Raw genomic sequence first — 15,758 nt, forward strand, 5'->3', positions numbered from 1 at the left:
ATTTTGGTCCCTTAACCATCCTTAACAGAGTAATATCTATTCAAAACAGACATACAGGGTCAATGTTTTAAATGGTTAAAAACTACAGGGATTATTTTGCAAGAATCAAAGTATAGAGACTAAACTACAATCAAGTCAAAATTATAAAAACTTGGTTATAATAAATTAAAGAAAAAAATGATCATTTAATCATTATAGTTTTGACTCAATTATAACTCAGTTTTTCAATTTTGATTTGTTATAATTCAGTTTTAAAGTTTTGACTCAGTTGTAAATCAGTCCTTAAACTTTACTTTTTACAATTTAATCCCTGAAGTTTTAACCTTTTAAATATCAATTTCTATATTTTAAAAAAAATAAAATTATAAAGATTAAAAATATTTTTAAATTTATTAATAAATATTTTAAATTATTAAACCCTTTTACTCTTTATAAATATTATAAATATTAAAATTTTAAAATATTTTTAGTCTTTATAATTTTTTTTTAAATATAGGGACCGATATTTAAGAGGTTGAAACTTTAAGGACTAAATTGTGAGAGGCAAAATTCAAGGACTAATTTACAATTGAATCAAAATTTTAGAGACTGAGCTATAACGAATCAAAATTAAAGGACTGAGTTACAATTAAGTCAAAATCATAAGGATTAAATGATTAATTTTTCCTAAATTAAAATAGAGGGACTGAATTTTAACTAAGACAAAATTACATGATCAAATAATTCCTTCTCCCTTCATTTTTTTAATAACAAAGTGGCCTTTGTTTTATTTCAAAGGCCATTGGATATTTGTGTGTGATTGTACATGTATGTAGTCCTTCCGTTTAAAGATACAAGACATTTTCAACTAAATTTGACCTCTAATAAATAGTTACTTATTTTCAAATTAACTTTATCTTTTTATATTTATTTTTATTTAATACGATGTTTTACCCTAAAATAAATAAAAATAATTTATTCAATAAGGGTACTTTTACATAAAAAATAATAATTATACTTTGAAAGATTAAAAATATCTTACATTTTTAAACATCCAACTCCTTAAAAAATATCTTACATTTTTTAATGAAAAGAATATATATTTAAACCATTTGATTTAAGAAAGATGGTTTTCAACTGAATGCTAGTTTACGGTTCAGGTGGTAAATTAATTCTAGCGAACTTGCAGCTTGCCTGAAGGACCTAAAACATATATAAAAGGAGTTATAAAATGTTTGATAAAAATATATAAATTAAAATGTCAAGAACAATTAATTAAAGTTTTTTAACCCAACTTCTTCATTTAAAAAGAAAAAAACAAATTCATTAAGAGTCACCCTCCCTTTCATTTCTTTCCAATCAAGCATGCCTTTTAAGACAATGCCACCTTTTATTTCTTAAGGAGAATGATGATAAAATACCTCGAAATATCCAAATGATAGATTAGTACCGCAGCATGTGATAATTTTACGGGTCGGTTTGGCGTTTTGGTATTTTGGAAAATGACCTATTTGCCCCCTCTTCACTGTGATTCACCCTTCTCTCATGAGCTCTTTGATCTGCTTTGGAGTCGCCATAGAAACAAACACAAACAAAAAAACATGAATTTAACATTCAGATATTTCCTGTATTGCCAGAAAAATCCATTGGCGGTGCAAACGCTCTTGCAAGCCACGGCCTGACAACTAGAAGACCCAAGAGACTGGAAGAGGAGAGGAAAGTGCTTGCAACTGTGGGTCATCGTTAAAATCTAAAATTGAGGTGCTGGCCTTTAAGACCTCGATCGATCTTGGCCTACCAATCTCTACTTTCAATATTTTGGGGCTTGTAATATTAATATGTGATCTGATATTGAATTCCTTATCGGCTTTCATCTGCCTCTATCTTCTTCTCTTTGGCAAATCTATTTTTGATGCAACTATAGCTCGTTCCTACTTTGCTGGAGCAGGAGTTATATTCCTCCTCATCTTCTTTGTTATGTATTCTTGGCAATGTCTATGCTCGAGATTGGTTCTGCCATGTCATCGATCCATTCGAGATTTCGAATGGAAGGCTCAACCTTCATACTTGTTCATGTTGATTTGGATCTGATGGTATATAATAACTCGAGAAAATTTCTAGACAATAATTTGTGTTTTCTATGTGTTTGTTTTAACTGCAAAACTATAAAGCAAATCAGATACCTTTGGAGAAGAGGGTGAATCATAATGAAGAGAGGGGCAAATATGTCATTTTTCAAAAAATAAATTGCCAAATAAGTTCTTAGGAACTAACACATAACTATTACATTTCACGATACATGTTTATTACTTGGATATTTCAGGAGTATTTTATTATAATTCTCCCCAATTTTTTTATATTTTAAAACTTTTTACAAATTTAAAACTCGTTCGAGATAAAATTTATATAAATATATATATATCTTTAAGTTATCAACAAAACGTTCTTTCATTTTTTTTCATTCTAATTCCTCTAACTGACTATAATTCTTTTGATATCGGAAACTTTTCAAGTATCACTAAGATTGAATTGTATTGGATATGGTACGGGAGGCGAAGTTTATATAGCTAATAAATAACAAAACTAGCAAGATTAAAATGAAAGAAATATAGAATTTTATATTCATAAGTTTAAGCTGATATAGGAAATTGATGTATCAATTTTAATAAAAGTACAACGAAATCCTTGAAAAAATAAGGGTAAATATAATTTTTGATTTCTATACTTTACTTGCATTTTACTTTTAGTCTCTATATTTTTTTTCAGTATTTTAAATCCCTACGCTTTCGTTTTATATTTTTTTAGTCCTTTTAAGATTCCTATACTTTGCTCATATAAAGACTGAAAAGAATAAAAAATAAAAGTGTAAGAATTTAAAATACTAAAAAAAAAGTATAAGGACTAAAAGCAAAACATAAATAAAATATAAGGATCAAAAGTTATGTTGATCCAAAATATAATCACGCATTAAATGTATTTTTCTTCCTCCTTCAATATACGTGGTCTTTGAATCCAAACGCTTGAGTCACACTCACATCAACAATAGACTAAATGGCAAGTTAATTTTTTTTCTTCAAAATTAAAATTTTAGTATTCAATGATCCATGTCTTCAAAAAAAGTGAACACTTGCGTTAATTAATTAATTCATTAAAATAATTAAAACAATCTTAATGGCACTATCTACTATTATTCACTCCTTTTTTCAAAATGCAGAGACTTGTTATTAGTCAATTAAACCTAATTTAATTTTATTCATGATTTCATTGTTACCTATTTAAAAAAAATCCATCTTTTGGTTTGTTTTGGCTTTAGGGTACCAAAATGGGGAGGAAAAAAATAATTATTTAATTTTTCAACTTTTAACTTGATAACTTTTAACTTAATTTCTTAAGTTTGAACCTTTTAAAAAGTTTATCTTTACCATAAATAGGCTAGAGTACATCGTGCTTGGATGTCACTAACAGCAATAAGACTGTTAATTTTTGGTCATGTGGCATCCAAATCAGCACACTCTTGCTTACTCGGCAACTGATTAAAAAGTCAACAGATAAAAAATAAAAAACCCAAAGGTCGAGATCAATGAAACCAAGAAGAAGCGACTGAATCAAGAACGACGCCTCCAAGTTTTTTAATGAAATAATTGATGCAATGTTCTGATGCCTTCAATTTGTTTCTATCCTTGCATTAGTTTTTTTTTCCCCATATTTGTGAAATAATTATTAAAGCTTGCTTTGCTTTTCATGTTTTTTTTAGTTGGATTCCTTCCATTAATTGCTGAATAGGCAACCACAAAATGAAAATTTTTTAAGTATCTCATTATTTTTAATCTGTTCAATAAAAATATAATATTTAAATGACATTAAATATAAATTAATTTTGATATTAATGATAGTAGAAAGAAAAAGATAAGAAATTAAATGTACATTTTTTTAGACGAATAAATTTACATTAAGTTGAGCATTTTAATTGAATAAACTTCAAATGACATGACACTCCTGCTCTACCAAACCTAAGTATTTCCCCACAAAACAATATTTAAAACCCTTAAACAATGAAAAGGCATAAAATCAACTTCATAGTCATGATCTTATTTGGAATAGGCTCGTCATGTCTTATCTGAAGTAAAGGCACGGTTTGAACTGCTGCTCCTTCCAACAACCAATTGGCAGAGTATAGAACACAAAAGAGAAAGATGAAGAGAGAACCAACATAAGCTACAATTTTTCAAACAAAAAACAAAATTATCGGTCAAACAAAATCCCCAAACATTGAAACCTTCATGGGTGCTCCAAGACCCCCTAACCCCAACCCTCTTGTGCATATGTGTGCGGGCGAACGCGCCAATGTTGTTTCTGCGTCTTATAGTTGTTTCATTCACTCCATTACACCTTATATATTATACGCCATCTTTTTCCCGTCTTCATTAGCTATTGGGGCATCTGGTAAATTCTCGACAGCTTAATCAAGTTTCAGTAAAAAAAGGAGGAGGAAGAAACACCTTTTCTAGCTTCTAAGGATTAATCATATATTGTTGTTGTTAGTTTCAGCGTGAATCCTGTGGCAACAAAAATGGGGAAATCGAGGGATGCTCCCATATTCCTATGCTGCTTTTCCGGATGGATCCAAGGCCTTGGAATCCAAATCTTGGAAGAAGCAAATTTTGGGTGTGTTTTTTGGGTTCTTACTTGTAGCTTTCCTCGTCGCCTTTCAATGTTACAAGGCCTCCTATAATGCTCATCCTCTCGATTCCACATTGCCCAAATCTCCCACCACATCGGCATGACCATGCGTTCTCCATTAAAGCTGTCACTTGTGATCCAGCTTCTTAGTTGCTTCTTTGTTTCTTGGCTTTATTGATCTCGACCTTTTGAGTTTTTCTTATTTGGTTTTTTATTTAGGTCAAAGGGTAAAAATATCCTATAACTTTTTATCCAGAAACATTTGATATTTTAAATTTTTGTGAAGCATTCTTATTTTAGAAATTTCAAAAAGAGAGCATTTATCCTACCATCAACTAACCATTTGTTGACCATTAATTTAACTTTAATTGCCACATGGCATTTAAAAAAAAAAAAAACACTACACTTGGCTCATCCTCTCTCTCTCTCTCCCCTTTTATTTTTTTTCCCCTTCGTCTTGCCCCTCAATGATGTTAAGAACTCTTTAGCCGCGGTACTCCCTCTTTTCTTCTTGTCGTGGCTAGTCTTCTTCTCTGATCATCTAAGTCTGATCCACAATAACCCCCAACATGTTTCTCCTTCTAACATTACAATGGAAAGCTGCACATCCTTGAGCAATTGTTCACCAAAAGAAGAAGAAAGAAATGGAACAATTATACTAAATTATTTCAGTTCACAATTTAGCTACTCTAACGCCTGTAATTCTTCACACAAACCAGACAGAACCATATCGATTTAAAGAGCATAAAAACTCAAAAAGAAGAATGACAAGAGCTTGCATGAAAAGAATTTGAAGAGAAGATAAAGAAACAGAAAACCAAAACACACAGCAAAATGAAAGATGTTCGAAACTAGGGGTTACCAAAAGTTCAAACTCATCAAAAGATATTGATGACAAAGGTGAAAGGGATAGAGAGTGATTGAATCCCGCAAAACCAGATTATAAAGAAATTAAAATAATTAGAGATCAAGAAACCATCCTTGGAAAGACCCTCAAGCTCAACCATGGAAAGGTTCTCCATCTTCACCACTGTTGGGGTTCCTCAATGGCCCTTTAGAATGCGAGATTGGCGACGACTCAACATGGAGAGGACAACGACGTCAATGGTGGCACTGGCTCGAAATGAAGTGGACGGTACGGCCTTTGTTCGGCGACGGTGTCAATCGAAAGCTGGACGTCAGAGATCGAAACCTTTACGGTAGAAACCTAGGCGACCTGATCTAACTATGCTATAGCGGATATGAGAACTTGAAGCGTTTGGTATCCTGGAACTCCATCACTGCCTCAGCTTCTAGCTCTTCTTTTGACTTCAAGTGTTTAGGCATAGACAAGATCAACAGTAGGAGTGAAATGTTGGGTACGCTCACTCGTCGATTTCATGGTCAGGTTATAATCTCTAGTGATTGAGAAAGAGGAGAAGAATCAATAGATGGAGATGAGGAGACGATTGAGGAATAAGAGACCTAGAGAACACCTGGATAACCTACATGGCGATCCACACAAGAGGGGAAAAAAATGACAGGTGGCAATTTCTGAGGTTAAAGTTGAAATTAAATTATCAACATTCCTAATATTTAATGGTGGGTGAAAATGTTCTTTTTTTTTCAACTTTAAAAAAAGCTCTTAAAAAAAAATTAGAGTGCCAGACATCATTGAAGCAAAAATTTTAAAACATTTTTACCCTTTAATCTTTTTTATTTTGCCAAGTAAATATGAGATTGTGACATATTTGGATATCATATAAGTAACAATTAACAAAGTTAACCCTACCAGTGATATCTAAATATGGTTTACTCTAATCCACCAACAATAAAGATAAACTTTTCAAACGAACTAAACTCAAAAGATTAAATCACAATGAATTAATTTTGAGAGACTAAGTAATGATTGAGTTAGAAATTGAAAGATTAAATAATTAATTTTTTTTTTAAGAAAGCTATTCCAACATTCCCTTCTGGAAAACAACGAAAGAGGGTGAAGGGAAAACGGATCCTAGATCATAAATTACAAGTCTAAGACCTGTTAGTTGGTACAAGCCTTCATTTCAAGGACTCACAGGTGAAGATAGCAGTAACGGCAGGAACCCTAGTGAGCTTTTCGCTTTCTTCCTACAAAGACAAAAAACAACTTCGTGGATTTACACAAACAACTTCCACCAACGGTAAGAAAAGATCGTTAATCATGCCATTTACAGAGTGTGAAATACCATCAAACTATAGAACGACAAGCTACACATCATTCAAGAATAAGAGGCAAAAAATAAAAAAGAAAGAGAGTTTTGAATGAAGAGATGTTATCAGTAATAATTTTCTTCATTTAAAGTGCCATCATCGAAGTTAAGACAATAGCTATGATGATCATAACTGTACTGTACATGAGGGCTTCTTCTTTGCCATCCCAAAGCTTTATTCCATCGACCCTTCAACTTACACACCATCTGTCTCAGAAAGCTTGATCCTGGACAACAGCAAAGTGGGGCCCTTTCTTGGACACTACCAAGTGTCTCGGAGGAGGAGCAAGCCACCATCTTCTTCTGAAACCTCAACAAGTGTGTTCTGTGAAAACTGGAAAACCTTAACTTTTTCATTGTGTTTGAGATCTGAGAGCTATGTATCCAGTGACGAGAGAGAACTGGAACTAATGTTGGTACAGAAAATGTAGCTTCATCATAAGGAGCGTGATCGGAGGGAAGAGTGAAAGTGAAGATTTAAAGTGGCCGCCCACTATAAAGAGCAGGCAAGGAATGTCTGTCTGATGTCACTTTCTGATTTGTGGAAAATAAGAAACATTATCACGAATAGTTTCATCATACTAAGAATAGTGCATTTCCACGCCATCGATGACCCCGACATGGAGCGTATGGAAATGAGCAATGTGATGATATTAGTTCACTGTTTTTGATGACCCCAACATGCAGCGCATGGAAAAGAGCTATGTAATAACATTAGTTCACTGTTGTCAAATCTATTTTTTTATGGCACTGGGTAGGATTCAAATAGGGAATACTATATGTAATCACATCACATACATAATCTTCTTTATGGAAGTCTAAAGTTGTGTCTTCCATTTTTGTGATTGTCTTTTATTTATAACTCAAAAATTTAGGGAACTTTCCATGATGCTTCGACGAAGGAGTACTAGAATGAGGCCGCCCGACATAAAAGTTACACGCTGTCCACACCTAAAAATAAAGAAAGTGACCAGTTTCCGTGAATTCAGTAGCTAGCTAGCTTTTCTCCTTGGCAAGTTTGACAGCAATATACGTGTACGATGAAGCCTCCAAATGGATTTAAGGTTAAAATAAAGGGCAGATCTTGTCATGCTGACACCCACCAAAAGTTACTTAAGGAAAAGAGAAAATTGCAATTAGGACCCTCAAAAAAACATATTTGCAAGTAAGAGCCAAATAATTTTGACATGACTTTCCAGCTCAAGAGCCTTATTTGCTATTAAGTTCATTGTTGAAATGACCTAATTACCTTGGCATTTTCTTCTCTCTCTTCTTCGTCGCTCTCTCTTCTCTCTGTTCCTCTTCCAACAAGCGATGGATGGTACAGATAATATACAAAAAGTCTCGTGCTTTCAGAGACTCTTCAAAGCCTCCAGATTTGGAGTTTGGTTAATGGCGGAATCTGCTTCTTCTTTGGTGATAAATTTAAGCGAAATTAGGTGGAGAAGATGAAATCCCATAGGAAGATTTCAACGCTTTGATTGGTTGAAGGCTTTGGTATTTCCATCACTTCTCTTTTTGTTTTTTTTCATCATTTCATGGAATATTAAGGTGCACCCAAATCCATGTTAGTGGAAGGGAGTCGTTCGTGACACCACCAACTCTTGTAATCAAACTTCTGCTATCTGAGAATTCTGTCTCTTCTTCCTAATTTTTAACTCTTCTTTGCCAAATTGAAATTTTGCAGCATCTTGATCTTTTGGTAATATCCTTAGATTATTCTCCTTGCTCGTTGTTCTAATTTGTTTATAAATATCTTCACTGATCATGGATTGTGTGTCTAAACTGATGCTTCATTGTAAATAAATTGATTTTGATTGTTGTTTATGAATTTTTTTATTATAAATTTTATATGGGTTACTTGTGAATTTTTTCTTGTAAATTTCAAGTTGGATATAGTTATGTTGACATTATGTATATATAAAACATGAAATTTGATACAAAATTTCATCTTAAATTCTTAGCACTTGTTTAGAAGAATCAACACCATTATAAAATTATCCAAATCTAATATACATACATACATACATACATACATATAATATATATATATATATATATCTTTATGTTAATTCAATGAAAGCAAGTTATTATTTATAAATTTTTTATTATAAAATTTTTATTGTTTATGCAGCACAAATGATCAAATGTCAATGCCACATGAACCTAATAAATGAATATTTCATTGAAAATAATTAGACTTTGATTGTTATTTATAAGCCTTCTGCTGTAAATTTTATCTAAATAACTTGTAAAAAATACGTCATAATAATTGTCTTATAATTTACATTTCACAACAGTGATAAGTTTAGGTTGATATGTTTACAAGTAAAAATTAATATATTCACAAGTCAAAATTTAAAATTAATAAATCCATGTGTTGGCAAAGTTTAAAAATTAACAAGAAAATGTTTGAATGTTGACAAGTATATGTTTAAATATTCACAAATCAATATTCATAATTTACATTTCACCCAACTATTAAATCAGATGAAATCAAAAAATGAATACTTACTTGTTAATATATGAATTTGAGATTGTCAATATCTAAATCTCTAATTGTAAAAATGTGATATGTTAACAAGTAAACATTTAAATATTGACAACTACACATCCAAATATTCATAAATAAAAATTCATATATTCACATGCCAAGGTTCAAAATTGAGATGTCAATGTGTCAACAAAGTTCAAAAATTAACAAATAAATGTTTGAATAATATTGACAATCAGATGTTCAAACATTGACAAATCAATGTTTATAGTTTACATTTTACATTGTACACTATTGTTAAATCACATGAAGTCAGAAGATAAACAATTACTTATTAATACTTGAACTTAAAGTTGTCAATATTTGAACCTCTACTTGTCACTCTATGAATATTGACTTATAAATATATGAACTTTTATTTGTGAGTATTTAAACACGTACTTGTTAATATTCAAATGTTTATTTGTTAATTTTTGAACTTTAGCAATGCATGAACTTGTCAACTTTAAACATTGACTTGTGAGTATGTGAACTTTTACTTATAAACATTTGAACTTGTACTTGTTAATATACAAGCATTTGTTTATTAATTTTTGAACTTTGTCTACACCAGTGATTAAAAAATCAAATCAGTTCAATTATCGATCAGTGTGAATTTTGACTCGATTAATAAGTAAAAACCATTTTAAATGTTGAACCAAGTTGAACCGTTTTAGACCAACAATCAAATTGGGAATCGAATCTAGTTTTCAAAAAGCTGGACTGTTCAAAAATTTTTTTTTATTTTTTATCAAAATGTTTTTAGAAAATGATCAATTTTTTGATCATTTGATAGTATATTATATCATGTGACTTGTTAAGTCATGATAAATTTAAAATATTTAATTTTATTTGTAAGTTAAGTATTAATTTCGTATTTATTTTTTATATTTATATTATTATATACACATATAATTTTTTAATTTAATTATTATATCACCAGTTTGATTATTGATCCAACCCAATTGAATCATATGAATCATGAATCACTGACCTTTTCGATTCAATATCCGGTCTGATTCTAAAAACATTGATTTATACATGAATGACTTTTTACTTGTGAATAGATAAACATATACTTATTAATATTTATATGTTTACCTATTAATTTTTGAACTTTACCAGCTCACGAATTTGTCAACTTTAAACTTTGACTTGATCAATATATGAACTTTTACTCAAAAATATTTGAACTTGGACTCGTCAGAATGATAATGAGAATTATGGTTGTGGACTCTATTTCTCCCAATGATTCTTCTCCTATCGACAGGTAGGGAATTCCTTTTCCCTCTTGCATTCCTTTTCATGCTCATTAGTTTGTTATTGTTCATATCTGAATTGAAGATTCAATGTGTTATGCCACGAGAGAAGGAGAAAACAAGAGAAATCATGAAAATTCCAAAGCCTTCAACCAATCAAAGCATCGAAATTCAATGTGTTATGCCACGAGAGAAGGAGAAAACAAGAGAAATCACGAAAATTCCAAAGCCTTCAACCAATCAAAGCATCGAAATCTTTTCATGAGATTTCATTGTCTCCGCCTGATTTCGCTTAAATGTGTCACCTCAAGCAAAAGCTAATGCCTCCATTAACCAAACCCCAAATCTGGAGGCTTTCACGAGTCTCTAAAAGCGAGAGACTTTTTTTGTATATCATCGGTCTCCCACCACCACGCGCCGGAAGAGGAAGATAGAAAAGGGAGAGCGAAAAAGAAGAGAGAGAGAGAAAAAAATGTTGGGGGGCAATTAGGACATTTCATCAATGAACTTAATTGCAATTATCATAATCATTTGAACCTTTTCTGGAAATATTTCCATTCTGAGGGTCCTAAGTGCAAATCTCCCTAAAAAAAATTTGGTGGAAGCTTATCCATGTTGGGAAGATCCGAAATGGAAAAAGGGATTGTAACATCATGCTGCTTCCATATATACGTATTCACAAAATATAACAACATATACCTAACTTGATAAATGGTAGAAGTACTTTTTGATAATGACTGGATAAAAAGTGGGGAGCCATTCAAGTGGATTGATGAGTCAAGTGCAACATGCATGTATATGACTGAGATGTTTTCAACAAGTAACAGTCGACAGAGGTAAAGCCACACAGAGAAGAAACTTTGAAAAAGAGAAGACCTTTTCACGAGCATAATCACAACTACAGGCAAAATATCAGGGCAAGCACAGAAATGTTTATAGCACGTCTTATATAACAAGTTTGCTAGGTGGTTAAAGAAGGAGACACCACATTATCCACATGATCAAAGCCCAGGATGTGTAAAACCTATTGCATGGCACCATCATCATCACACACACACTAAATTAAAACCAACATTACCCAACCAGTCACCAAAAATAGAAAATGATGTGAGGGTGAACGAAGAAACTGACTCCTACAGTGCAGCATGGTGCTATGCTAAGATGCTATTGCCAAGTTATTATCTGATGTGATCTTGCTGGTAGATTTTGATTCCACAAAACAAGGCAGGGTTGTGCTGCGGGAAAATTACTAGTTCAGTTACAGACAAACGTAATCACTTGGCAGTTTAATTCAAGAACATAAATAATCAAATACAATTTCTATTCACTTTTAATATTTTTCACTGAGAGCAAAACAATGTTACGGCTATTATATTCTATTCTCAGCACAGCCTTCCCAAATACCATCATATACTTTTAAAAAAAATCATCAAATATCAAACATTTTTCACTTTTAATTCAACTCAATGTTAGATGTGCGGCTAATTTAATTTTTGTCCCTTCCAATACTTGACGGCGATATCGGAGAAATTGTGACCCAAAAGATAGTAATAGAAAATCCTTAAAATTCAGAAGACCAAAGCCAAAACGAGATTTTTTATGACCAATAGACGGTTTGAACACCATCCATGAGCCGAGATGCCCTAGCTTCCAATTTATTTGCGAATTACCGAAATTATTTGGGGCATATAAAATTAAATAAATAAAAGACAGTCACTGCCCACGAAAACCGGTCGATCAGCCATTCAGCCTGAAATGACATACCCAAAAACAACTCCTTAGCTGCCAATTAACTTCTTAGAAACACGATATTCAAAAAAATAGCAACGGAACAAAATAAACTAATTCACTGGCGTATAATTAAAAGTAAACAAAACCACGCAAATAACTTCAAAATTCTACAAGAAAATACATGTTAAGCCAATTCCCTAACTCAGACAATTGCATTGGCGGCACTTGCAATCCTAGGCCATAAATCAGCACACTCCTTGCCAATTGGACCAGTAATTGCGGAGCCTACATTAACAATTTGAACATCTAGTTAAGATCAACCAAAGCGCAAATGATAGAAGATAGAATCATTGACATCATATGGCAGCTAAAATACCTTCACTGATGGATTTGTTACACACACACACACACACATTAAAAGAAACGTCATGTTGATCAAATAGTTGAGAACTTAACTATAACGAGAAATTACCTTTCATCTCACCCTTGGGATTAACAATGACACCCGCATTATCTGCATAATGTAAAACTAAGTCACGAGTTGTTCACTAATTTGATTAAAAAATAACTAAGAAAATAAAAACAAGAACTACAACCCACGTCAAACATGAACAATAATAATGGGTCAACAAATGTGACAACCATTATACTTCCCATACACATCCATGTTATACCCTTAAATTCCAACTTCCGAACCAAATATAGACAAAAAGACCCATACAAATTACTTAACAAATACTTTCACATATTCTGACTTTCATTTTGAAAAATCTAACTGCCCAATCCCATTTCAGCACAAAAAACAGAATGACATGTACCAGGAGACAGGTAACACAATGCAAGAAATAAACATCATGTTGTTTAAAACTGGCATTTTCTTTTACATATGCTTCTAATTGTGGATGACCAACTAGTGGGCTGGAGTGGCCACTCAACATTTAGGAGAAGCAACATGTGATGACTCGTATGCTTTCATGAACACAGCAAAGCTAAACAAACTTTCTACAAGAACACAAAAGCTCAATCGTAATTCAATAAACAATAAAAAATAAATTATAAAAATTGCCGAAATAAAGGGCGTACAGAGCAAAATTCAACGAAGCATAACCATATATAATATCTGAAGAAAAATGCAGAGTTGCAGACAAACAGAAATTGCATTTAATAATCAAGAGTGAGGGAATAACCTTCAAAGTACATATAAACGCCGTCCTTTCTGCGCCATGGCTTGCGCTGGCGAACAATGACAGCTGGCAGGACCTTCTTCCTAAGATCAGGCTTTCCTTTCTTCACGGTGGCCATGACCATGTCACCAACGCAAGCAGACGGCAAACGGTTGAGGCGACCTTTGATCCCCTTCACCGAAATAATGTAGAGGTTCTTAGCTCCAGTATTGTCAGCGCAGTTCACTGTCGCCGCCACCGGAAGACCCAGTGACATCCGGAACTTGTTCCCGGCCGTTCCACCGCGACCTGATCAAACCAAGCGAACCGTCAGAACAAAGAAATCACCAATCTCAGAATCTAACCTTAACAGAACAATCGGCAATACCTCTCTTCGACATCGTTGCTTGCTGAAGCTCTCGCCCTCGGCCACTCCCTCACCCAAGAAACAAAGAAAATAAATTTATACAATCAATCTGGCGACTCTTTCTCCTTGTTGGATAACTAGGGTTTACACTTCAGAGCGTAAATTGGACCTAGGCTCAGGAAATAAATGACAGTGGGCCAATTTTTTAAAATTCTAGCCCAGTATTAGTAGGACAGATTCGGGTCGGTTACCACAAAATTGACAAAAATACCCTTTTCTCTCACAATGATGCCTGCTTTCCTTTTGGTCTAGCTCGCTCACAGAATGCTCGCCGGCAATTGCCTTCTCCCTCATCACCTGGTCATCCCTCCGGTGACCACCGTTCATGGCGGTTGCTACCATCCTTCCAAACGAAAGCCCACGCGATTCCATTCTAACAGGCTCCGGCTTGTGATGTCGCTCAACCAAACCCCGCAGCGTTCAAATTCAACTTCGTCCATAGTGAATTCACTTACGAAGCTCCTGTGGGGCCAATCTCTCCCACCAGGTCTCCTCATCGCCACCGTTCGTACGGCATGGAACTCCACGTGGCAGCTCATGATGTCCCAGCTGGCTCCTTCCGATCCCTCCGGTGGCTATTCAAGACCCCCTTCCAAGTTCGGAGCCTCCCGACTCTCCGTCTCGAGCCAAACCCGCCTCCATCTCTACGTCGGCCTACCCTGCCCCTGGGCCCACCGAACCCTCATAGTCCGAGCCTTGAAGGGCTTGGAGGAGGCGGTGCCAGTTTCTGTTGCTTCACCAGGGCTGGACGGATCATGGGAATTCAAACACATCCGTGTTGGGGAAAAGGATAAGCTTAACCCCACTTTGGATAAGGCGAATGGGTGCAAGAGGTTGAAGGAAGTTTATATGCTGAGAAGCGGTGGTTATGATGGAAGATCCACGGTGCCAATGCTATGGGATACTGTTAAAAAGGACGTCATATGCAATGAGAGCTATGATATTATTGAATTATTCAATTCCGAGCTGAATGGGTTGGCTTGCAATCCAAATTTGGATCTTTCGCCCCCTGAACTGAAGGGAAGGATTAAGGAATGGTATGAGATGATATATCCGAATGTGAACAACGGGGTATACAGGTAACTCTGAGAGAGCAAGCCGTGTGAAAGTGTTTAGCTTCATGTGATGTGACAAGCATGACGATGGTGATTGCATTTGCAGGTGTGGGTTTGCGCAGAGCCAGGAGGCATATGATAGAGCAGTGAAGGACTTGTTTCATACGCTGGACATGTTGGAAGATCACTTGGGCGGGTCGCGATACTTGTGTGGAGACGGACTTACACTTGTGGATGTATGCCTGTTTACTACTCTGATTCGATTCGATCTTGTGTATAACGGAATTTTCAAATGCACCAAGAGGAAGCTCCTCGAGTATCCTAACCTGCACGCCTATATGCGTGACATTTATCAGGTACGTGAACATCCTTTTTCTCCGCATTCTGTCAAACGGTAATCTAGTCAGACTGTTGGAATATATCTTATTTCTTGAATGAATGCTCATGGCATGCGCAGATTCCAAAGGTGGCAGAAACCTGCAATTTTACTGAAATAATGGATGGTTATTACAAAATCCTTTTCCCACTCAATCCAGGGTGCATTACACCAATCATGCCATCGGGTTATGATCCTCAAGTCCTTGGCAGACCTCACGGCAGAGAATCATTGTCATCCGCTGCGCCAGTATTTGTCAAATAGAAATCACGTCTTTAACATAGGATGTCATTGTACAGTATGCCTTTACCTGATCCTTGCTCG

General features: G+C 34.3%; 3 protein-coding genes and 1 non-coding gene across 5 annotated transcripts; 1 reads left to right on the forward strand and 3 right to left on the reverse strand.

Annotated features, from left to right (window-relative positions):
• Positions 1-5,517: 5,517 nt before the first annotated feature.
• LOC129291470 (uncharacterized) lies at positions 5,518-7,585 on the reverse strand. 2 transcript variants are annotated; one of them, XM_054928843.1, is made up of 3 exons: positions 7,035-7,585; positions 6,717-6,768; positions 5,518-6,143 (listed from the first exon to the last, which is right to left on the reverse strand). In XM_054928843.1, the coding sequence occupies exons 1-3, from the start codon at positions 7,245-7,247 to the stop codon at positions 6,124-6,126; spliced, it is 285 nt and encodes a 94-aa protein (XP_054784818.1). In that variant the 5' UTR covers positions 7,248-7,585; the 3' UTR covers positions 5,518-6,123. The 2 variants fall into 2 exon arrangements, 1 of the variants encoding a protein (XP_054784818.1); XR_008588686.1 differs by having other exon boundaries at positions 5,518-6,056; positions 6,717-7,522.
• A 4,862-nt stretch (positions 7,586-12,447) lies between these two features.
• LOC129303677 (60S ribosomal protein L23) lies at positions 12,448-14,295 on the reverse strand. The gene is made up of 4 exons (XM_054943155.1): positions 13,965-14,295; positions 13,601-13,885; positions 12,886-12,927; positions 12,448-12,698 (listed from the first exon to the last, which is right to left on the reverse strand). The coding sequence occupies exons 1-4, from the start codon at positions 13,975-13,977 to the stop codon at positions 12,616-12,618; spliced, it is 423 nt and encodes a 140-aa protein (XP_054799130.1). The 5' UTR covers positions 13,978-14,295; the 3' UTR covers positions 12,448-12,615.
• LOC129297132 (small nucleolar RNA snoR137) lies at positions 13,224-13,365 on the reverse strand. The gene has a single exon (XR_008590122.1). It is a non-coding gene; the product is annotated as a small nucleolar RNA snoR137 (small nucleolar RNA).
• On the forward strand, positions 14,197-15,748 carry LOC129303668 (uncharacterized). Its single transcript, XM_054943144.1, has 3 exons — positions 14,197-15,082; positions 15,165-15,414; positions 15,516-15,748. Exons 1-3 carry the CDS (start codon positions 14,268-14,270, stop codon positions 15,696-15,698), a joined length of 1,248 nt encoding a protein of 415 aa, XP_054799119.1. The 5' UTR covers positions 14,197-14,267; the 3' UTR covers positions 15,699-15,748.
• The last annotated feature ends 10 nt before the right edge of the window (positions 15,749-15,758 follow it).

The sequence above is a fragment of the Prosopis cineraria genome, unplaced genomic scaffold (assembly GCF_029017545.1).
Source record: "Prosopis cineraria cultivar Desert tree isolate PC_DT_omini unplaced genomic scaffold, ASM2901754v1 PC1, whole genome shotgun sequence".
Classification (NCBI taxonomy): domain Eukaryota; kingdom Viridiplantae; phylum Streptophyta; class Magnoliopsida; order Fabales; family Fabaceae; genus Prosopis; species Prosopis cineraria.